This window comes from Cryptosporidium parvum, chromosome 5 (assembly GCF_000165345.1).
Source record: "Cryptosporidium parvum Iowa II chromosome 5, whole genome shotgun sequence".
NCBI classification, from domain to species: Eukaryota; Apicomplexa; class Conoidasida; order Eucoccidiorida; family Cryptosporidiidae; genus Cryptosporidium; species Cryptosporidium parvum.
This window is the reverse complement of record NC_006984.1, coordinates 508,939-531,026: the sequence shown is the minus strand read 5'-3', so window position 1 is coordinate 531,026 and position 22,088 is coordinate 508,939. Positions and strand designations below refer to the sequence as shown.

At 30.5% G+C, this 22,088-nt stretch overlaps 9 protein-coding genes across 9 annotated transcripts; 3 read left to right on the top strand and 6 right to left on the bottom strand.

Moving 5' to 3' along the window:
• Positions 1 to 263: 263 nt before the first annotated feature.
• Positions 264 to 3,743, bottom strand: cgd5_2450 (hypothetical protein; the record flags this gene model as incomplete). The annotated part of the gene is made up of 1 exon (XM_626182.1): positions 264 to 3,743. One exon carries the CDS (start codon positions 3,741 to 3,743, stop codon positions 264 to 266), a length of 3,480 nt encoding a protein of 1,159 aa, XP_626182.1.
• Positions 3,744 to 4,346: 603 nt separating this feature from the next.
• On the bottom strand, positions 4,347 to 6,470 carry cgd5_2440 (Ylr401cp-like protein with 2 CCCH domains plus Dus1p tRNA dihydrouridine synthase Tim barrel; the record flags this gene model as incomplete). The annotated part of the gene is made up of 1 exon (XM_626181.1): positions 4,347 to 6,470. The coding sequence occupies one exon, from the start codon at positions 6,468 to 6,470 to the stop codon at positions 4,347 to 4,349; it is 2,124 nt and encodes a 707-aa protein (XP_626181.1).
• Positions 6,471 to 7,001: 531 nt separating this feature from the next.
• On the bottom strand, positions 7,002 to 7,493 carry cgd5_2430 (conserved hypothetical protein; the record flags this gene model as incomplete). Its single annotated transcript, XM_626180.1, has 1 exon — positions 7,002 to 7,493. A coding segment is annotated over one exon (492 nt), but the record flags the coding sequence as incomplete, so codon positions are not given.
• Positions 7,494 to 9,570: 2,077 nt separating this feature from the next.
• cgd5_2420 (hypothetical protein) lies at positions 9,571 to 13,485 on the top strand (the record flags this gene model as incomplete). The annotated part of the gene is made up of 1 exon (XM_626179.1): positions 9,571 to 13,485. The coding sequence occupies one exon, from the start codon at positions 9,571 to 9,573 to the stop codon at positions 13,483 to 13,485; it is 3,915 nt and encodes a 1,304-aa protein (XP_626179.1).
• A 331-nt stretch (positions 13,486 to 13,816) lies between these two features.
• On the bottom strand, positions 13,817 to 15,706 carry cgd5_2410 (conserved possible esterase of the beta-lactamase family, of possible plant or bacterial origin, possible transmembrane domain within N terminal region; the record flags this gene model as incomplete). The annotated part of the gene is made up of 1 exon (XM_626178.1): positions 13,817 to 15,706. A coding segment is annotated over one exon (1,890 nt), but the record flags the coding sequence as incomplete, so codon positions are not given.
• Positions 15,707 to 16,021: 315 nt separating this feature from the next.
• Positions 16,022 to 16,990, bottom strand: cgd5_2400 (conserved protein of possible plant or bacterial origin; the record flags this gene model as incomplete). Its single annotated transcript, XM_626177.1, has 1 exon — positions 16,022 to 16,990. The coding sequence occupies one exon, from the start codon at positions 16,988 to 16,990 to the stop codon at positions 16,022 to 16,024; it is 969 nt and encodes a 322-aa protein (XP_626177.1).
• Positions 16,991 to 17,419: 429 nt separating this feature from the next.
• On the bottom strand, positions 17,420 to 19,066 carry cgd5_2390 (GCD10p. RNA methylase; the record flags this gene model as incomplete). Its single annotated transcript, XM_626176.1, has 1 exon — positions 17,420 to 19,066. The coding sequence occupies one exon, from the start codon at positions 19,064 to 19,066 to the stop codon at positions 17,420 to 17,422; it is 1,647 nt and encodes a 548-aa protein (XP_626176.1).
• A 922-nt stretch (positions 19,067 to 19,988) lies between these two features.
• cgd5_2380 (unchacterized apicomplexan-specific serine rich low complexity protein) lies at positions 19,989 to 21,074 on the top strand (the record flags this gene model as incomplete). Its single annotated transcript, XM_626175.1, has 1 exon — positions 19,989 to 21,074. One exon carries the CDS (start codon positions 19,989 to 19,991, stop codon positions 21,072 to 21,074), a length of 1,086 nt encoding a protein of 361 aa, XP_626175.1.
• A 537-nt stretch (positions 21,075 to 21,611) lies between these two features.
• Positions 21,612 to 21,980, top strand: cgd5_2370 (60S acidic ribosomal protein LP1 like protein of possible plant origin; the record flags this gene model as incomplete). Its single annotated transcript, XM_626174.1, has 1 exon — positions 21,612 to 21,980. One exon carries the CDS (start codon positions 21,612 to 21,614, stop codon positions 21,978 to 21,980), a length of 369 nt encoding a protein of 122 aa, XP_626174.1.
• Between the last annotated feature and the right edge of the window lie 108 nt (positions 21,981 to 22,088).

The following is a 22,088-nucleotide window of genomic DNA, read 5'->3' as shown; positions in this document are numbered from 1 at the left end:
TAATGTGAGGAAGCTAAGCCTAGCCATTAGATTAGGATAAGTTAAGTATATATTTATGCCAGTATAAATTAGTTAAACTAAGACTTTTCTTTCTTTTCAGTTTATATTTGTTGCGAATGAGAAGATTAAGATTAAAGTTTGTTAATTTAAAGATTCTAAACTTTAGCATATGGAGCTTTGCAAGCCTAATTCAAATCTGAAATGCATGCGCAAACTTTGGCGCCAATTCGAGGAGGAAAAACCCCTAAACATTTGGTCATTACCTAAAGGATGTTGATAAAGGTTGTATAAGGAATTCCGATACAAATCTTGTACCGATTTAAAGGTACTGAAATAATTTTAAGTTTTTGAGCATTTGGAATTCTTACAATTGGTTGTGCCCAAGAAAAGTGAGCTTCAGTTATAGATAAGTCCAAAATATGTGAAGCTGGAAGCTCTTCACCCTCCTTAAATAAATAAGAAAGCTTTATCCTAACCCAATGGCACTCTTCCGATAAATTCTTTTGGAAACCACTTTTAAAGAATCCAAATAGTTTCAATACTGGAACCACTTGGTGGTCATTACCCACATTTGCAGTTTCAGAAGAAGTTCCTGAAGGATTAACACAATCTTTGTTGTTCTGTAAACCCAGAATTTCACCCCTTAAGTAAATATGTGGAAGAGTCTTCTGTACAAGCAGTATGGGCGGGAATCTCCCCACATGCGCAAGTAAATGCATGCATGCATGCAAAATTGTGTCAGGTCTGACATTTTGCCATAGGCGGGACTCTAAGTCAATAGAATAAGCATTTTCGGGGAATTTTGAGTGGTTTTCTGACAAAGAAGATGAAGAAGGATTATCATTGTTAAGGATGGAGTTTCGGAGATAAACTAGTGAAAAGGATGATTTTTCACCAGGTTTGCGAGGATTCTTTGAAAGAGAAGTCAAAAGATCATTTGGATGTTTTCTTAGGTTTAATAGAAAAATGTTTGCAAGGTTTTCGGAACTAACATTTCTTCGAACAAACTGCCACTTTACCTGGGGAAAAGTGTTAAATTCAATAAGTTTGAATATATTGAAAGCATTATCAATAAAACTTTTTTCAATAAGAATATTAAATTTGGGTATTTTTTGGCCCAAGGCCAAGAGCAGAGTCTGTTTTAATAAGTCTGAGCTCTTATTAATAGATTTTTGATTATTTGGGTTATCTTCTATTTCAGAGAAGGACTCCATTGCAAATTTCATATAAGAAATAAGAACTTTCAGAGTAATCTTTTTAAATGACCAGTAAATTTGAGTTATAATTTGGTAGGTATGTGTGGAAATAGGTTTTGCAATATTTGCAAGTCCAAATAAAGTCTTAAGAATGTCCACTAAATAAGAAAGAGTTACAAAATGATCAATTTGTTGATTATCTGATTCATCATTGAATCTTGAATTGAAGCTTTTTGAGAAAAATTCATTAATCTTATGGATTGCTAAGAAATATATACTCGAAAAGAAGCAGATATTGGAGTTATTAATAAATTTGAAGTCAGACTCGATATTTATTATGATGTACCTGAGTTGGATAACAAGGTCTTTTTGCAAAGTTAATTGTAAGGATGAGTTACTTTGATATTCAGAAGCTTCATTAGTTCTTAAAAACGACATAATACAATCATAAAATTGGGTAATATATACTAAAATATGAATCCAAGCACGACTTTCAAGAGTATAGAGCTTTATTGATTCGAACATTGCTTTAGAAATTTTGTATCTTCTAATAACTGCAAAGTACTTGGCATATTTGTAGGTATTAGTTATATGTAAACATGGTAAAAATGACAGAATCATTTCTTCATCACATTCTTGAAGCTCAATTTTGTCTTTTAAAGTTTCTTTTCTAACCATTGAATCTAATCTATGAAAGTAAAGACAGCAAAAATAAAAATTGGACAAAAGTTTGGTTATTTCTTCTTGGTTAAGAGTTTCATTAATTGGGAGATCATTCTGACCATCCAAAAAAGCGTATTTGTATAGATTTCTAAGTAAGGTCAAGAACATTATTTCAGGATTATTATTATAGGATAAACCAATTCTTCGGTATTTATTTTTCTGAGTAATCCAACTTGGGATTAAGTCAAAATATAAAGCTTTAATGGTTTTTTCTGAAAAGAATAACAAAAATTTATCCATATGTAAGTTACTTTGAGAAATTATCCATTCAATAAAGTTTGAGCTCAATTCTCTAATAAGACTTTGGTCTTTTATATCAACTTGATGGTAATTACCAACAATATTGAGCAAATAATAGGATTTACAGAGTATAAAGTTAAGTATAAAGTAAGATTCAAGAAGTTTAGGATTTTTTTCTTGAAATGGTTGAAATATCTCAAGTTCTTTGATACCCTCCAAAAAATGAGCTATAGAAAGCACCAATTTGATAAAAGATCTATCATAATAAAATTTATGGGTACCCAAAATTTTTCCATGATCAAGTTCTAGTCCTATATTAATTATGGAAGAGAGAATTGAAATGTACTCACAAACTCCATCATTTGAGCAGAAATATTCTTTTGGTAGATTAGAAATAAATTCAATGAATTCTTGGACAATTTGATTTAAGTTAAATATGAATATGGTTTCATCTTTGACAATTTTGTTATCAACTTCAATATTAATATTATTTTCTTTCAGTTCAAAATCCCATATAAATAATACCTGGCCCATTTCCAAGTAAAAAGTTAATATTGACTTCATCGCTTGACTTAAAATCTTGAAAAGAATCGACTCATGTTCCTCCTTAGGGTATTTACTTGAGCTATTACCAAAAATCTTAAAGCTGATCAGATTCCAAATACCTCTCATCCATTTCATATGATCAAGTGAAACTAAAGGATGATACAAGGAAGTTTTAGTCATAGCTTTAAATCCACTTTCAATAAGATTATAATATGGACAATAATTAATAGTTCCAAGTAAATCCTCAGAAAGCAAAAGATTCAATTCGTCCTTAATCATATTATAACATACAACCTTGACATCTTGGAACTTATTTGGGATGTTATTAAAGATTTCAAAAATGATGACAAGAAATTCTTGATTTGAATATTCACAATTCATTTTAATGCATTGGAGATTTTCATCATTTAAAGTATTTTCTCTATTAATTTCATCCAAGCTCAAATTCTTTTCGAGCTGACACAATTGATCAACAATACTCTTTACAGCTTCTTTTGTTTGAATATCTTTAATTGCAAATTTGAATGAATTAAGCATCTTCAGAACTACAAAGTAAAATTGACAGTTATTATATTGTACCATCAAAGAAAGCAAGTAATTCAAAATCTCAATATCAGAGTTGATTAGAGAAGATAAGATGGATGGTTGGGTTAGAGGTAACTTGTTTTTTCCAATAGGAAACTCATCTTGAAGAATTATATCCAAAATCTCCAGTTGAATATTTTCATTCCAATGATATAAAAGTTTAATAACTCCAGAACAGATTTCAGAAAGAGCATGTTTATTTTCAGTAATCCAATTTTTACCATTTAGAATATATTTGACATTCTGAAATGCAATATGTCTCACTGTGGGGTGGTTTGTTTGAATAAGAATCTCAATAAGTTGTTCCCAACCAGATTTGATTTGAGCTACATTCTGATTTCCATCCAAGATCTCAAACAACAAGCAGTCTCCAAGAGTGTTAATTAATGTACATAGCTCTGAAAGCTGTAATCCTGGCTTTCTAAGCTTACTACAAACTTCCAAAACTGACATTTTATTATTAACAATAAAATTTGCAAAGCTTTCGAATTTCTTTCCATCTAACAATAATAAGCTTCTTAGCAGATTCAAGTATTCAAATTAATCAAGATATTCTCATCTCTCATAAATTCGTGAAGGAATTGGTGCTAATTTAATTTCATTAATTTTTCTCCGCCTACTAGAGCTTTTTGTTGATCACCAAAAGGCGCCAAATGCTACCAATAGTCTAAATTATACATAAATTTACTATTAAAAGTAATATATATTAAGAGTAATATAATTACTTATATTTATGTTATATAAATATAAGTAATTATATTATTATAATATATAATAAATAATATAATATTTCCGGTAGAAGACTCAAGTAATATTTTGAAAATTTTGGACAATAAGAAATTGGGACATTCAAAAATAACAAACCAAGATTAAAGAGTAAAGTGTGAAAATATTAAAAGAATCTCTTTTTTTTGCTCGCAATCATGAAAAAATATTTTTGATATTAAAGTGCATATTTACCTGTGAGCTAATATATAATATATAGAAAAAGACTATAGATAAGAAAAAGCCCGCCTACATGCGATTTATTATAATATTTAATAAAATTGCAATAAATTAATGGGAGCTATTGGCTTTATGTTTGGGGATAAAAACAAAATCACTGGGGACTTTTCCGAGTATCATTTCAGAGATTTTGATCCAGTCACTAGAGTTACTTGATGCTAACATAGTTTCCAGATCATTTCTACCAATATATTTGGGTGTTCTCCAATTAAAGTTTTGAGTATGAATAGGCTGTTCAAGAATACCAATTGGGATATACCTGTGGAAGAATGAAAGAAATTCAAGTAGGAATCTTCTAGTAAGCGCAATTCCCCTTTTATCGGTACCCCAATGTTCTAGTCCAAGATTGACATATTGCTTGATAATATCAAATCTCTCACTAGCAGAAATATCCCAATTCCTATTTTCTTTGATTTCAGTAAAGATCCAGGGTTTTAGTAAAGCTCCTCTTCCAATCATTACAGAATCGACAAGATCATTTTGGATATGTTGTTGGTAATCTTGAAAATTAATAATATCCCCACATCCAATGATTGAAGGACAAATAAGAGAATGATTACTATTTTGAATATTATTGACAACTTTGTTTGAATATAATTTGGAATTTAATACTGAACAATATTTAATATAGGACCAATCAGCTTCTTTGGTATATCTTTGGAATGAAGTTCTACCATGTATAGTTAAAGCATCAATTCCAGAGTCACAAAGAATATTTAAAATTTTGTGAGTCTTCATATTGTGGTAAATTACTGGCCAGTTTTCAAAATTTTCAAAGTAATCCTTTTCAGAAAGATTTTTATTAATAGGTGATCCTCCATGACTCATTCTAACTTTGACAGTAACAAGTTTACCATCCATAACTTTTTTAAGCCCTTTAACCATAGTTTCAAGTTCTGAAACTCGATCAACAAGTATACTTCCAGCGCCTTTATCATGAAGAGATTTTAATGGACAAGCAGCATTAATATCAATAAAGTCAAATTCACAATGCTCATTAATGAATTCACCAGTTTTAATAATTGTAGATTTGTTACCACCAGCAAGTTGAATACCAAAATATTTTTCTTCTGGGCTTTTTTTAAGTAATGCAAGCTCAGAAGCTTTCCCAGAAAGGATTTCATTGCATAATACCATTTCACTTACAGTGACATCAGCTCCAAATTTTAAACAAAGTCTTCTAAATGGAAGATTTCCAACGGTAGTAAGTGGAGCAAGGATGAGTTTATTTCTAAAGATTTTATGCTTACATTTTTCTTTTTCATGTATGGAGATTCCAATCAGCATATCTTCAGTTGAAAGCTTTAATTCTTGTTGTATTTCAATATTTGGTTGATTATTTATTTCAGTAATAGTCTTTGGGCCCTTTTCATCAAGAGATGTTGAGTTATCAGTGTTTTTTAAACCTACTAATAAGGGATTGTCAAAGTTTTGGGCTTTTTTACAATTTGGTTTTGGATTATTTTTTTCACAATCTTTTAAAGTTTTATTTGTACTTAAAGCGTAATTATCAAAAAAATCTTTGGTTTTAGGAAAATTCATCGTTTTTTTTCTTAACCCAGTTCTTAATTGGATATCAATAGTATTCTTCTCAAATGAATTAAAGAATTCTTCAAGATGCTCAGGAGTAACTTTTTCACCTTTACTGTTAACATTTGCCATAATAGATTCATTAAAATGTGAAAGTCCAAATTCACAATTAAGTCCAAGGTGACAAATTCCATAATTTTCAAAAAGAGGACATGACTTTTGAATTAGAAGAGATTCTTCATGATCACGAATTTTCGATTCAGCTTCTTCACGTTTAATTTTTAAGAATTCTTCAATGTTGTGGCTTTTTTTACAAGTATTATGATCAAGCTTACATTCTCCAAAAATTGCAATATTTGAGCAAAGACGATCTAAGTCATCCATTTTTGCAATATAATTCAGATTTTGAGACCTCTCACTGGCTTTAAAAGATCCTCTAATACTTCTTTTCTTTGAAGAATTGGCTTCATTTTGGTCTTCCTTCAGTTTTTTCACTTCTGAAATTCCAGTCTCATTCTGACATTTCGATGATATTAAAGGACTCAAGTATTCCATCATTATTGGGGCTTCACTATTTTCTATACATTTTTTTACATAGTCCCTTCTTTCTGAATCTATTGGGATTTCATTGGATGGTTCCCCCATATTTTTTCAGAGTTATAATGACCTAAAATCCCGAATTCCAATTCCAGCTTTTTATAAAGTAATTTATACACCTTCTTTTACCTAACAAGTTTATTTTTAATTTAAATTGGGTTTCAATAATTCAACAAATTTGACTATTTATATATAAATTTCAAAGGTGACGTGTTGGCGCCAACAGTGACCGGTATAGAGGTTGTCATAAGGAGAAAAAAGATGGCAATGCATGCAAAATAATAAATTACCAATTTTGGAGGGAAAATATTTGTATTAAAATGTTAATGAATTAAATAGATAATTATAATTAAACAAACATATATATTAGAGGGAATAGTTGAAGAATGTGGAGGATAAAATGGAAGAATATTTAAAAATTATAAGTTAGCTTATTAAAGAAGATGAAATAATGTGTAAATTATTAATTAAATGGTTTAAATTTATCATCAGATTAATGAATAAGCATATATATGTGTGAGTTAAAAAAGGATTGAATAAGAAAATATTGTAAAAGATGAAAAAATAATGGTATAATTATTATTTTTTAGCTTCAATACCTTGTTGTTGGGCCTTGATTTGTTCCATAAGGATGGAATTTATGGCATCGAAAATCTTATTCTTATCATTAAAGGATTTGGAAATCTTTTCAATCGATTTTTTGATCATTTCAATTTTATTATCAAAATGTACTTTAGCCTTTTCGATTCTCATTTCAACATGATAACCAGTACCAATATCAACCAATACATTCTCAACATCACAAATGGTTGCATCTACATAAATTGATTGACTAATTGGAGCTAAAATGGTATTATCTTTGTTTTCAGGTTTAAGTTGTTCCAATGCTTCTCTGGATCCATTAAATCTATTCAAAACAACATTTAATTGTTGGATTCTAATTGAAAGCTCGTTCATTTCATCTTGGGTTTGATCTCTAAGTTGAAACAGCTTTGCTGGAGGAAGTGAACTAAGTTGTATGGTTTCAACTTTATTTCCACTATTATTTGGTGCATTTGAAGCTGTCATGATTTACAGAGAATACCTATATCAAATTTTTAAATGATTAATAAATAAAAATATTCAGTTTATATCAGGGCTGGAGTTAAATCTTTGGTTTAATTAAAGAAAAATAAAAAATGAATTTCAATACAATTCCAAGTAATTCGTGGTTGAATAAATTATATTGTTGATGAAATATATGATATATTTATATATTATTTCTTCAATATAAATATACTTTATTAAATCTTCTCTTTAATTGGTTTTTTTTTTTCAGATTATCACTTGGATATGATTATTTAAAGAAATATGGCATTAAGAATGATAAGAAATTCTTTTACTAATTTATTTAACCACTTAATATTGTAAGATTAAGACTTATTCTTTGTTTTCTTTTTCCTTCCTTTTCTTCTAGTTTCTTGGTGGAGACAAGAAGCGCGCCTGTGAATAAAGTTTAATAAAGGAGGAAAGGAAAAAAAAAAAATCCAACAAAAAAATATAGTAACAATAAAATTAAACTATGGTTATACTCTAAACACAAAGTGAGTTATATTTAAAAATGGAATCAATTTTATATAAAGTGAATTGCCGTCCAAATTTAACCTTATTAGAATACTAAAGCTTACCACGTGTCATATTGTGACATCTGAGGGAGAGTTTAATTATGGCAATGGCGTCTAATAAGAAGAAGATAATAAGTGGGTAAGCTGAAAATAATTGAAGAATAGAGTGTGAAACAATTTAAGAATAAAAATGGGAACTCTACACAATGAAAAGAGACTTACAATAACAAAGTGGATCAATTTCTAGTATCACAAGTTATCAGTACCAAGTATACATATACTTTTACCGCAACTATCACAATAATAGATATTCCTTTTCTTATTAATCATCCCAATTCTTTTAAAATACATAAAATATTAATATAAAATCAGCCAAATATTATAAAATATAACTAAAAATTTATTCTTAAATTAATTCCCCACGCCAATAAAAGCGCTCAAATTTTGATAAAGACACTGCAATATTTGTATAGCGCCGGTACTAATGAGATTCCCGCCTAATGTGAGGAAGGGGGTGGGAAATAGGGGAAAGAAAAAAAAAGGTTTTGCACATATTGTGCAAATAAGTTAATAAATAAAAAAGAGATAGAAATAAGGTATTGGCGGAAAAGAGTAATATGATACATATATATTATATAAATAATAATATTTACATATTTAAATAATATATATAAGTTAATTTAAAGGTCACACTTAAAAAAGTATACGTAAGTAAATAATTAATAATTGGGTATATTGAATTTAAAAAGTCAAATTTATGTATTTAATAATAGTAATAATTCAGACTGAAAGTTAATTTTAATAGGCTCCAAATTTTTAACTGCAAAAGATTATAAAATCAAAATTGGTAATGGCAGTAAAACACAACAATTAATATTATAGTGAGGAGAAAATACATTATTATATCAAATAAAAAGCAAAAATACGTATTGGTACAGGTCTTAAAGTTATATTAAAGTACAATTAATACGTAAAAAGCAGAATTTACATATATCTCAAGTTTAAATTAAATCGTGTTTATTGGTTTGTGTGAGGGAAAAGCAAGTATTGGTTGACAAAGCAGACTATATTTTTGGTTAAGAATTTGTTCAAATCGTGATAATTGAGAATGTAACTAGAGGGAAGATTAAATTCCAGACTTAGAAAGAAAAGTTTGATTGTATTTTTTTTGTTAAACAATAATAATAATAATAATAATAAGGTTACATTCAAGAGCAATAACAAGATATATATATTTATAAAAATATATTTGATGAATATGTAAAAGATATAATGTATGTATATTTTTGCTTATATATAATATAATATATTAATACGTGTATGAACATTTATATGGAAATTGGAATAATCAAGTTATTGAAAAGATATATATAATATATATATTATATATCAGCAAGGAGAGAGTGAATTTTTCTTCCTTTCTATATGAGAAAGGTAAATTATAGTACTAAAATTGATTGATCATTCAAGTAATTTAAAGACCTTAATAGATAAATACTTAGTTTAATATAAAAGTGATCACATAAATATAACAAGTCAGAGATATGGAGAACTCTAACATTGGAATACAAGGTTTGAATCCTATGATTGGAGCATGCATAGGTAATGTGAATAATAGTAACAATAATATTGGTAATAATAGTAGTAATAGTAATAATGGTGGAGTTGGAGGAGGTGTTACATGCTTAAATGCGTCATCAGCTTCTTTAGGATTCCAAAATGGTCTACCTTTGGTTGCAGGAGGAGGATTATTAGGACAAAATGGAGGTATTTCTATCCAAGGTCCACATTCTCAGATGAATGCAGTTACAGCAGCCAATCAATTCTTGGCCCAACAAATTGCAATGGGAGGAGGGAGCCATCCTTCTTTTCCTTTTATGTATGGTAATTTTCCTAATAATGGTAGTCAACAGGGTCAGAAAATTGAACTTGGAGAAGAAGATGGAACCAAACCATCGAACTCATTAAAAGCTGCTGCAGCACAGATGATTCTTCATGAGATTAATAAGAATCGTAATCAATTACATCCAAATGCAACAAATACAATCGCTGGAGATGGAAGAGGAGGAGGAGGAAATGCGGGAATAACAGAACCAGCTCTTTCACAAGTTCAACTGAATGGCCAGTTTCAAATACTGGGCTCCAATGAAGATCTATCTACTTCAGCACAGACTGTTCCTCCTCAACCAACACTGGCGCTTACTCCTTTAGGACTAATCCCAATACTTCCCAAAGTTGTTGGTAACCACCAGTTTCAAGGCTTAAATCCTTCAGTACCTTCTCTTCCCCAGAGCCAATCAAATAAACAACAAATAAGCCAAGAACAACTACTCCAGGTTCAAAGACAAATCCAGAATCTCCAGAATGCGAACAACTCTTACGCATTAAACTCTAATCCTCCTAATAATGCTGCTAATTTCTTAGACATAATAAGTCAACCACCTCAGTCAACGGAAACAACGGATTCTAAATCTCAGTTATGTGTTGCGCTTGAAGAGCATGAACCAAAAGCCGAGGTAAGGCCTATAGTAGAAACTGAGAATATTTCAGCACAAAAAGCGACGAGCGCCGATGAGTTAATTGACAAAGAAGATTGTGGTATGAAAGGGATGGAAATTGATTCCAAAATGATGGGTGAAGAGAATACCTCCAGCAAAATAGAGCTCCAGGATCAGCAAGAAAATCTGGTGTCTCAACAACAGCAAGAAAAGTTTGAGGAGGTTCAACAACAGCAACAACAGCAACAGCAGCAACAACAGCAGCAGCAACAACAACAACAAATGTACCAACATCTTCAAATGCTCGCATTCGCTCAACAACAACAGATGTTACAAAGACAGTTACAGATGAAAGAATGGGCTTTGGCTGCAGCTTATCTAACCCAACAGCAGCAACAACAACAGCAACAGCAACAACAACAGCAACAACAACAGCAGCAGCAGCAACAACAACAACAGCAACAACAGCAGCAGCAGCAACAACAGCAGCAACAGCAACAACAACAGCTTCATAATCATCCCCATCTTCAGCAACTCCACGCTCTTCAAAATTTGGCGCCCATTCAAGGAATGCATCACATGCAATCATTTCCCCACATTGGCGCTCAAATGCAGCGGGCGGGCGGGTTGCATCCAGGTTTTCAGCCGGTACTACATCATCTTCAGCAACAACTTCAGTTACAACAGATCCAGCTACAACAGTCATTACAGTCTATGGCAGCTTCTGCTTCTAACTCAGTATCTGTTCCTGTTGCTATCCCAGCCCCTGGCTGCATTCCTATAGTTGGTGGTTGTGGGACAGTAGGAGTAGGTGCAAGACAAGGGGGAGGAATTGGAGACTTACAACAACTGCAGCAGCAACAGCATTTTCAACAGCAGCAGCAACAACAGCAACAACTACATAGTACTCACCATCACTCATTGATAGGAGACGAGTTGCGCGCGGTTTTAGGTTTAAGTGCTTCAGCAATTCGAGGAGTTAAAGTAAGTAAACAACAGACTCCAGAGGAGTTAGCTTCCTCTAGAAGAGGGTCAGAGAGCCTATTAGATGGCCATGGAAGTAGTGGTAGTCATGCTATGGATTTGATTTCTGGGCTAGGTGGATCTAATAATATTCGAATGGGCAATAATTCATCTAGATTAATAAATGGTTCAGGAAATGGAGAAATGTTGATTGATGATTTGGAGGGAAAGGCTACAATTTCAGCTCTTTCATCCTCTTCATCAATAGTTGGTTCTGGTACAACAGCTCAAAGTTCTGTAGGGAGGAGAATGAGTAGGAGAGCTGCAGGTAGAGGAACAGGAGCATCGAGGAGTTCAGGTAGATTCCAAGCTTCTAATTTACTTTCAATTATTGAAAGTGAACAAGCTATAAAGGGTACCCAAAACTCAAATCTGAATTCTATATCTTCTAAGGGAGGCGGACAAGATAGTACCGGCATCAATACAAAATCAGAACAGGGAGGGATTTCTATAGGCAGCGAAGGAATGATGGATCTTAGTGACCACACAGTTTCTAGTATGATAAAAAGTAATGGTAATGCTATTACCTCCTCTACAAACATTACTGGTAGTACCTACGGAAGATATGGCGGAAGTAATCGTATTAATGGCTCCCAAATGATTATTTCCCCTTCAGAATTAAGCAGAATTGAGAATCTTCATTTTAGTGTGGAGACTGTACCTCATTTAGTTAAGGATTATGTCCCAGCATTTTCTGGGAAATTTGCTTTCCTTCCACAACCACCTTTGGATGGATCATCTTCTACAGGAGACTATTCTGAATATTATTATTCTAACAATAGTGGTAGTGGTTCGCAAAACCATCATTATAAAGGAGGAGAGGGAGGAGGATTACAAGGAAATCAACAGGAAGGAGGAAGCATTTCTCAAGGACTCAGATCTAGAAGAGTTAAAAGTAGCAATGCCGATTGTAACAATGAGAATAATAATAATAATAAAGGAGAAGATGGATCTATGCAGCAAGAGATGCATCTCTCAAAACTTGTTCCGGATATATTGTCCAGCATTTGTGGAGGAGAAGGACTTAAAATGGTTGCAAAAGAGAAACTTTCCTTTTGGATGGATTTACCATGTAACATGGATAGAAAGAAAGCCAAAACAGGAATTGGCCCAAGCACAAGGGAAAGCTTAAGGAAGGAGCTTAAGAAGCAAGGAGAGCTATTTAGGCTTGTTTCCACAAAAGATGAGTTCTTATGTGATTCAAAGATGATTAGAGGAGCTGATATCAATAAGCTGTATTTAGATCTAATTCAGAAATCACAACAAAACGTACAGGCTATCAAGACCTGTACAGGAACTGATGATAACTCCTCATCCTCTACCACTTGCATGATCAACACTACCAACAATGTGCCAGATATTGCTGCTTCCACTGTTACTACTAATGATATCGCTACAGTCATTGCTAATTCTACTAATGCTACTACTGCTATTACTACTAACACTACTACTGCTACTACTGGCCTTAATTCTAGTACCACAACCGCATCCACAACTACAGTTTCTTCACCTTTGCTCCCTCCTATAGCATTTCCCACCAAAGTAATTGATACCAACCAACAAAATAATCTAACTCTCCCTAATATTAGTAATTTAAATGGTAGCTATCTAACTCCATCAAAAGAACCAAATTTTTTGACGAAGATGGAGGATGATCTCAAAGGGAAATTAATCCATCACTTTTCCCCCTCTACCATTACTTGTCCAGGGATCTCAATCTCATCATCCACCATTGAAACAAATTCCCCTAATAGAAGACTTACCCAATCAAGTATCGATAATTCTGATCACAGCGGAAATAGAACGGAGAACAGTAACAACTCTAATAATGACAACAATATATGCGGAGACAATTTAACTAAGACTTCCCCTAACCTTTGTAAACTCGATGGAGGAATCTCCAACCCACCAATCGCGCCCCATAGAGCAGTCCCCTGAAACCAAAATAGGGAGTATAAGAGAAAAGCAAGAAATGAAGGAGAAAGATTAACAAAAATAATTATATCTTTTGTTTCAGAAACATTAGATAAGACAATGAATGATGGTTTTTAAAACAATAATAGTTATTTCCCAACAATTTACTACATCATTATAATAAATAATAATAATACTGCTTCTTAGTGCTCTTATAATTTATCTATATCTCATGTTTCTCAAACTTAATTGCGAATTTTCTTTATTTCTTTATCAGTGAATTACGTGGATCTTCCCGCCTAGTTACCTAATAGGTATCGTATGCATGCATGCGATATTATATGTAATAAAATAACTAAGAAAAATGTAATGGAACGTAATTGTTCAGATATAATCCAAAGTTTTCTAATATGTAACGTAATATTGATTGTGATATATAAGATCCTTTAACATAATCATTTGTTAGAATGGCAATAGATAAATCAATTTCTGGAAAACAAAATGATAAATTACCACCAGTATCAAATTGACCGATTCCTTTAAAACAAGGTTGATCATCATCTTTTTGATTATTTTGATGATAATAAAGTTTTTTACATTCTAAAATTTGAAACCCAAGAGACCATTTTCTAGGACCTCCATATGTTAATATTAATCCTTCGATAGAATTATCAAAAGTAATTGATTCATTTTTAATAACTTGTTTTAATAATTCATCTCCTATAATCTCTCCTCTAATTAAGTGGTCATATAATTTTGCTAATGATAAAGATGTATATCTTCCATTTGTAGGTGGTATCCATTTATTTATTAATTTTTTTGAATTATATATTAAGGGATCTAATATATGTGGTTTTAAAAAAAAATACTCCAAGGTTGATAATTTAAAATTGATTTTTGTTTTGTTAAAATCTTGATAACCATAATTTTTTAATTTATATAAGTCAGATGATTTAAGTTTTTCAAGTACTTGTTTAAAAGATATTGAAGAAAACTTCATTTTTCTATTTACCAATGCACATCTTTCATAAAAATCAATCATATTAGCATTCTCATCATTATTATCTTCTTCATTATAATCATTAATATTTTTTTCCTTCTCTTTTTCCTTTTCTTTTTCTTCCTTATTTATTCTTTTTGGGGTTAACTTTTGAATTATTATATCTTTTATTTCATTCATCAATTGAGTACCATTACTATTTTCTAATTTACTTTTAATATTTGATAATCTCATTATACTTGAAGAAAATTCTTCTTGAGCAAAAAATGATGATGAAGAACGTGGGGAAAATAGAGGAAATAAGAACTTATTATTATTATTATTAGTCCCAATATTTGTTTCATCATACTTTTCAGATTGATAAATACTTACTTGGTCATTATTCAAGCTATACTCAGGTAAATACATCTTTATACCATCAGATAAATTAAATGGGTTTATTATATTTTCCTCTATAAACTTTGCTGTTGATTGATTTGTTAATAATGCTATCAATTCCGATAATATCCAACCTAAAAAATAAGGATTATATCGTGTAATTTGATTTATTGGAACCTGTGGAGCAGAATCTTCAATTATTCGGACCATCTTTTCATAATTTAACAATTCTTTTAAACCCATATCCTCTGGAAAAAACGATATTACACCAGATCTATGATTAAGAACATGCCTTAATGTTATGTTCCTCTTTCCATATCTTATAAAACCATCCCAATAATGACAAATTGGATCATCCAGAGATATATAACCCTTTTCCACACATATTAATATTGCAATTACCAAAATTCCAAGATTGATAAAGAAGCCATTAAATAATGTATTTTCATCAATCTGATTTCCATTTAATTCTCCCTTAATACCTTTTGAAATATTTACTAAATTCTTTCCATTCTTTATAACAGCTATTTGTAATCCCAATACATTATTTTCATTCATTATTTTTTCAATGTAATCGCTTAATCTCCTTTCAAATTTATTTGTAAATCTTCTTTTTAATAACTGTTGTTTATTTAATTCTAAATTAATTGACTCTAAATATAAGAATTGTTGTGCTCTTCTGGATAATATTTTCAAAATCGGTATACTCTCATTCAATTCAGCACATATACCACGTAATAACGATAAAATCCTTACAAAATATATTATATCATTTGGCCAGTAATCCATTAGATTTAAATCATTAATTTGTCCACTTTTCATATATGAAAGTTCCGTTGCTGTTTTATACGCTGCATATCCTGACTCCTATTGAATGAATTAATAATTACCTCTTTCCTGTTTATGTTTCTTTATGTTTTAATAAAGAAACATAACATTTATAATCTCTCAACTTACCCTTATTGAACTTTGATCTATTTTATCTATTTCAATTTCTTTAAAAACTATTCTCAAAGCATCCATATACATTTCAGGATCTATAGAATTTCTATGATCATTTTTGAATTTAAATCCCATTTCTTCAAATGATTCTATAAATCCCATCAAATTTAATGTTGAAATACTATATACCATTCTTTAAATAGTAAATTAAGAAATAATAATAACAATTTTTAAGAAAACTTACTTTGAAAATGCAATTTGTTTACTTTTATCAAAAATCTTAACCATTCCCCAATCCAAAATTGCTGGAATGTATTTTCTCTTTAGTTCATCATAAACCACTAAAATATTACTTGGCTGAGGATCACCATGAAAAAAACCATGAATATGAATCTGATAAGCAAAGGAATCACATAATATTTCCAATAATTCCCTTTTATTAACTCTATTTTCTTTTAATAGCATTTTATTTAATATATTAAAACCTTTAATATATTCCATTGTTAATATCTTTTCAGTTGTATATTCTGTATAAACTTTAGGAATAATTATTTCTATCCCTGAATCCTCAAACATCTCATATGCTCTCTTTTGATTCTTTAGCTCATTCTTAAAATCAAGTTCTGAATACGCAGAGCTTTTCCATTCATTTAGAATATGAATAGAATCAGAATAATCTTCTAACAGACCAAAAGCCCATGTTAATTGTTCCAAATTCTTCATATCATGATTAAGAGTCTCTTGAATATTTGGATACTGTATTTTAATCACTACTTTTTTCTCTCCTTCACTCAATACTGCTTTATGTACTTGAGATATTGATGCTGCTGCAATTGGCTTTTCTTGTATCTCTTTAAACACTTTTTCAATATCCTTACCTAATTCCTCCTTTAATATTCCTTCCACAATATTCCACTCCATACAGGGCATTATATCTTGTAATTTACCCAAATATGTCACATACTCTCTTGGAAGTAAATCTCCTCTTGTTGACAAAAACTGCCCCACTTTAATCCACCATCCTCGTAACTCTGATATATTTCTCCATATCAATTCAGCAAACTGAGAATGCTTACTATTCCAATATATATATTTTACTTCCTCAGGTAAATTTCTTGTATAAATCTGAGCTCTTTTGTAATGAACATATATATGAGTCCAACACCATAATGTTCTCCATTTTCTGTTCCAAGAATCTAGCTCATTCATTTATTTCTAAGAACAATTTATCGACTTATTTCCTTATCCATAAAAAAATTACTCCTCCTTTATTCACTTTGAACTTCTCTCTTTACTTCAATTGTTTGATTGATTCTTTCTTTCCTTTATAAATCATAAAATTATTGTCTATTTATTTACAAAGTTTAATTACTCGTAAAAAGACTAACACAAAAAAATAGAAAATAAAAAAATTTATTAATTAAATAAAATGAAAAAAGTAATTTAATTATATTTATCCACTGGAAGCCTCTAACACACCACTGATATTACCGGTGACAATGTTTGCATGCACTTTATCTATCAATTAGTGGTAGGGTTTTACCGCCATACGTGTCAATTCCTTTCCTTATAAATAAAATAAATTTTAAAGTTAATAAAAAGAAAAAATAAGTATATACAAGAAATTGTGTAAACAAACTATGAAATATGAATTGCAGAGAGCAAAAAACCTGAAAAAATTGGTAGATTTGCATCCATTGTGGGGTGAGTCCTTTGGTCAATAATTTGATGCTCTCTAATAAAGGTTTCTTCAAGCTTAATACCAATAAAAGGGTGGAATTTCGAATTATCAACTCTTGTTGAGAGAGATAAATCTTGGTGGATTTGGAGTAGCTCTGTTGTCATAAAAGGAGTGAAAATGAGAAGCTTACCTCCTGGCTTGAGATATTCTTGCGTGACTTGTATCATCTTTTCTATATCGAAATAAATAGTTTTCTCATCAATAATACGATTAGACTCGGAATTATCATCTTGGATATGATTAGAATGGTTATTGTTGATATCATTGCTATCATTTTTAGTGTTTTCTATCGAATTTTGTTTTCTATTATTTTGCAAGTTCACGGTTGTTTGCCATTTAACTTGATCAATTACTAGAATAACTGTATCTACTCCTTCTGAATATAGGTTTTCAAGCATATTAATTCTATTGTAAACTCTTTTCTTTTTATTTTGGGATTTTTCGTCATTCAGATCTCCTTTTGAATGTGTATTAATTTTATAATTAAGCCATTCATGTTTTATATCTAATTTTTCTGTTAGAAAACCTTGATTTTCATCATAAAATTCATCAGGTAATTTTTCCATTTCCTTATAAAATATTTCTAATGCTGACATTGGAATTGTATGATAGTGTACTTTTGGTTTTTGATCATTTACTATTGCTTCAAAGTTTATTGCAAGCTTTCCATGAAAGTACCCTTCAAAAGTATCAAAAGTTAATTTATTCATTGATATTTCATATAAACTTCCAATATTACATAACTGACGATATATTGATCCTCCAACTACACCATTACTCAAATTATCATATAAAAGTACTTTACTACCAGATGAAACGTTACCGTGAGTTAATATGTTTCCTATTGTTTCAATTCTAACAGTACATTGACCCCATCTTGGCCCAACTGAATTTGGACTTAGCTTATCAGATCTAATTTTTGGTTGACAGCTTGAAGTTTCTATAATATTCAATAGTGTAGATGGCAGTAATATAATTTGTTTTAAATATCTTAATTGCAATTTCTTAATGTACTTTTCTTTAGAAAAGTTTGTCTTATTCTTAAAAGAACTACTTGATAATGCTAAAGATCTGATCAAGTTACTATCATTTGCCTTGTTTAATGATAAAATTTCATTTCTTTTTCTTTTTACCTTTTCTAATTTATCTTGTTCATCTCCTGATTCCTTTTCAGAATTGGAGTCATCTGAATCTACCTCAACCTCTCTACCTAAAAGCTGATTATATCTTGTTCTTTTCTTTTTCAATTCTTGCATATTATTAATACTTTTTTCTTCATCTACTTGATTATTCTCGGCATTAGCATCTATACTCAAGATATCTTTTAATATTTCCTCACTGTTTAAAATTGAACCAATTACCCATTTTCCATCTTCTAAGCTTAAAGTACTATAGTAGTTTTTACCTATTATATCTGAACCTTTGATGCTATATTTTCCCAAATAAAAGTTTTGAGAACTATCCTTAATTTGGATAAGTTTCTGTGAACCTGTTATCTCCCTAATAACTACATAATCTCCCAAATTTATTACATTTCCTGTCATATCCAGAAAACACTCGACTCTTTCAAATCAAAATTCTTGTTTTTCACAATATTTACTTTCGATTTTTTTTCTCCACCTTTATGGTTTTTTTTGACCAACACTCAATTGTATTGCCAGAGTCTGGCGCCAAATCAACTTATTTTTTTTTTAATATCAAAATTTTTATTTGGCTATCTTACAAATAGTAAATTAAGATCTAAGAGAAAGTTACTACTAAAAAAGGTAAATAAAAAAGTCGGAGCATAATTGAAACAAAGCGTATTTATTTAAAACAAAATTAAAAATATTAAAACTCTAAGGATTTAACTTGTATTAGTTGTTAAATATCATGCTATTTTTTTTTTGAAAAACCACATCACTTATTAAAGTCTCATTAATTCGTAATTTCTAAGCTGCAAAAATTACTATAGTAATACAAATAATAATGATAAATTACAATCATAGGGACTCTATAGAAAATTTATAAATTTGCATGCGCTTTTGCAATGCATGCAAATTTATAATCTTTATTAAATACTAAAAATTAAATATACTGGTGCATACAAAATATTCTAATTGATAATTCAATATTATAAGTAATATATTTATTAACTAGTATAAAAAATCAATGCATTAAATTCAAAAAATAAACTGAAAATTCAACTTTAAAGGATGAATAATTATTTTTAATAACTTGAATATTTCTATAATCAACACCGATTATTAAATAATATTAATAATAACAATAACATGGTTTATATTCAAATTAGATGAAAAGTGCAATTTTTATCTATTAATCAATTTTTTTAATACGTATGCTAAACAAAAAGTTGCTAGTGTTGGCGCGCAGTTTTTAGAATAAGAATTTTATGTAATCTGTTAAGGTAATAAGTTAATTTGGGTGAAAAAATTAAAATAACAAGAGGATTGGGAAAGTATCAATATGGATGATAGTGCTATGGGGTTGAATGCTGGGGTTTCCGGAAGGAAGAGGCGACTATCTTCCGATGATGAAGAAACCCCCATCAAACAATTAGAAGTTAGCATAAAAGAAAATGCTGATGTTTCATCAAGAGAATCTACCCCACAAATTATGGTTAACAAATCTACAAGGTCAAAAAGGGTTCTCAGTTCTGATAGTAGTGATGGCTGCAAATCTTCAGGAGATGAGAGCGAAGAGTCGGCTAGTAATTTTCAATCACAACCATCAAATTATACAACATCTGAGGATGAATCAGATAATAAGTCGTCAGACAACGAATCCGATGATGAATCAGATTCTTCTTTGTCTACAAGAGGTAGAAGAAAATTAGTTAAAACTGAAAATGGTACTCCAGTTATATCAAAGCAAATTAAAAGTGAAAACAAGCAAAAAAAAGGAACTTCAACAAGTAAAAAAGCTTCTACTAAGTCTAAATCTAATGTAGGTTCTAAAACTAAATCTAAGGCAAAAGGTAATACTGGAAATAAAACAAAATCTGTTGTTAAAAAGAAGCGAGTTTCTGTAGAAAAAGATCCGAATTCTCAAGACTGTTCTTCTGACGAAGAAGAAAATACTGCTTATGTTCCTCGAAGAGATCGTGACCATAAGCAAATATTAGTTGCTGCCATTTTATGTAGATGGTGGCATGCACTCCCAGATTGGCCTCCACCAGATACTGATTACCAAGCACTACTTAAGGAAAGAAATCTAAGGCTCGTTTCTATCGATGATTGGGAAGAAGCTCCTGATGTTGATGAAGATGGATTTTCAAAGGTTTACCAGCTATCTGAGTATATTGGTGTTTTCAGAGACTCAAAGGGTAATGCCCATGATTTAAGACCCAAAGAAAACAAGCCATGTTATTCAAATTTAATTAAAATGGAGGAAAGCAAACTTTATGAACTACTAGTTACAGCTCTAGAAAGTCAAATAAAAACATTAGAAGCTGATTCACCAGGAGATTCTAAGCTAATTAACGAATTAAAGGTTGAACTTATTGAGGCTCAAGCCTTGTTGAGCCGTAGAACATCAAATAAAAAAAAATAATTCTCTCACTATATATATTTGTTAACATATCAAACATGTGTATATTTTCAGTTTTTATTTTTTATTCTAATTTCATATAAACGCTTAATATCATTTTAACTATTTCTCCCCTTTTTTTCCACTTATTTTGCGCGTTTAATAGTTAAGCTGTTTTTTGCATGCTCTATTTATATTTAACATTTGGGCTACCCCAAAATATTGCGCCAAACTTTTTAGTAAATTTCATGTTAAAAAATTACGCGGTAAAATGAGCGAGACGCCTAAAATAATGAAATATATATTGATATAGAAAAAAAGTTAATTTTTAAAACTTCAATATAAAAAAGGCGTCTCTTATATAGATTAAGTATAGTACTTAATTAAATAGTAATAATTATTTATTAAAGTTACTATTAAAAAAAAATTACGTATAGGTTGCCATTTAACCAGGACACTTAAAATTCAAAGTTAAGATCTTTATAGTCTTAATTAGTTGATAAAAAAGACCTAGTTTAAAAATAGCTTAAAACGCTTTGTTGGTTAACTTAATAATCCAAGATGGCAGCTGTTTCAATGAATGAATTACCACAATCTCAGGTTCAAGAGTTAATCTGCTCTTATGCAGCTTTGGTTTTATCCGACGGTGGCGTTCCAGTTACATCTGAAAACATCAAGAAGATTATCTCTGCAGCTGGCGGAAGCGTTGAGCCATACTTCCCAGGTTTGTTCGCTCAGGCTTTGTCCACTACTAACGTCAGTGACATCGTAGCAGGCTGTGGAGCTGCTTCCGTTGCTGTACCAGTTGCTGGTGGTGCAGGTGCAGGTGCTGCTCAAGATTCTGGAGCCTCTGCTGCTGCTGATGACAAGAAGAAGAAGGAAGAAGAGGAGGAAGAAGAAGGTGATTTAGGTTTCTCATTGTTCGACTAAATTTACTTTAAATAAGTTAAAGGAGAACGATTTTGATTCAACAATGACACTAGAATTGTTAGTTAACTATAGTATTGTTGTTTAAGACCTTATTATCTTGCCTACACA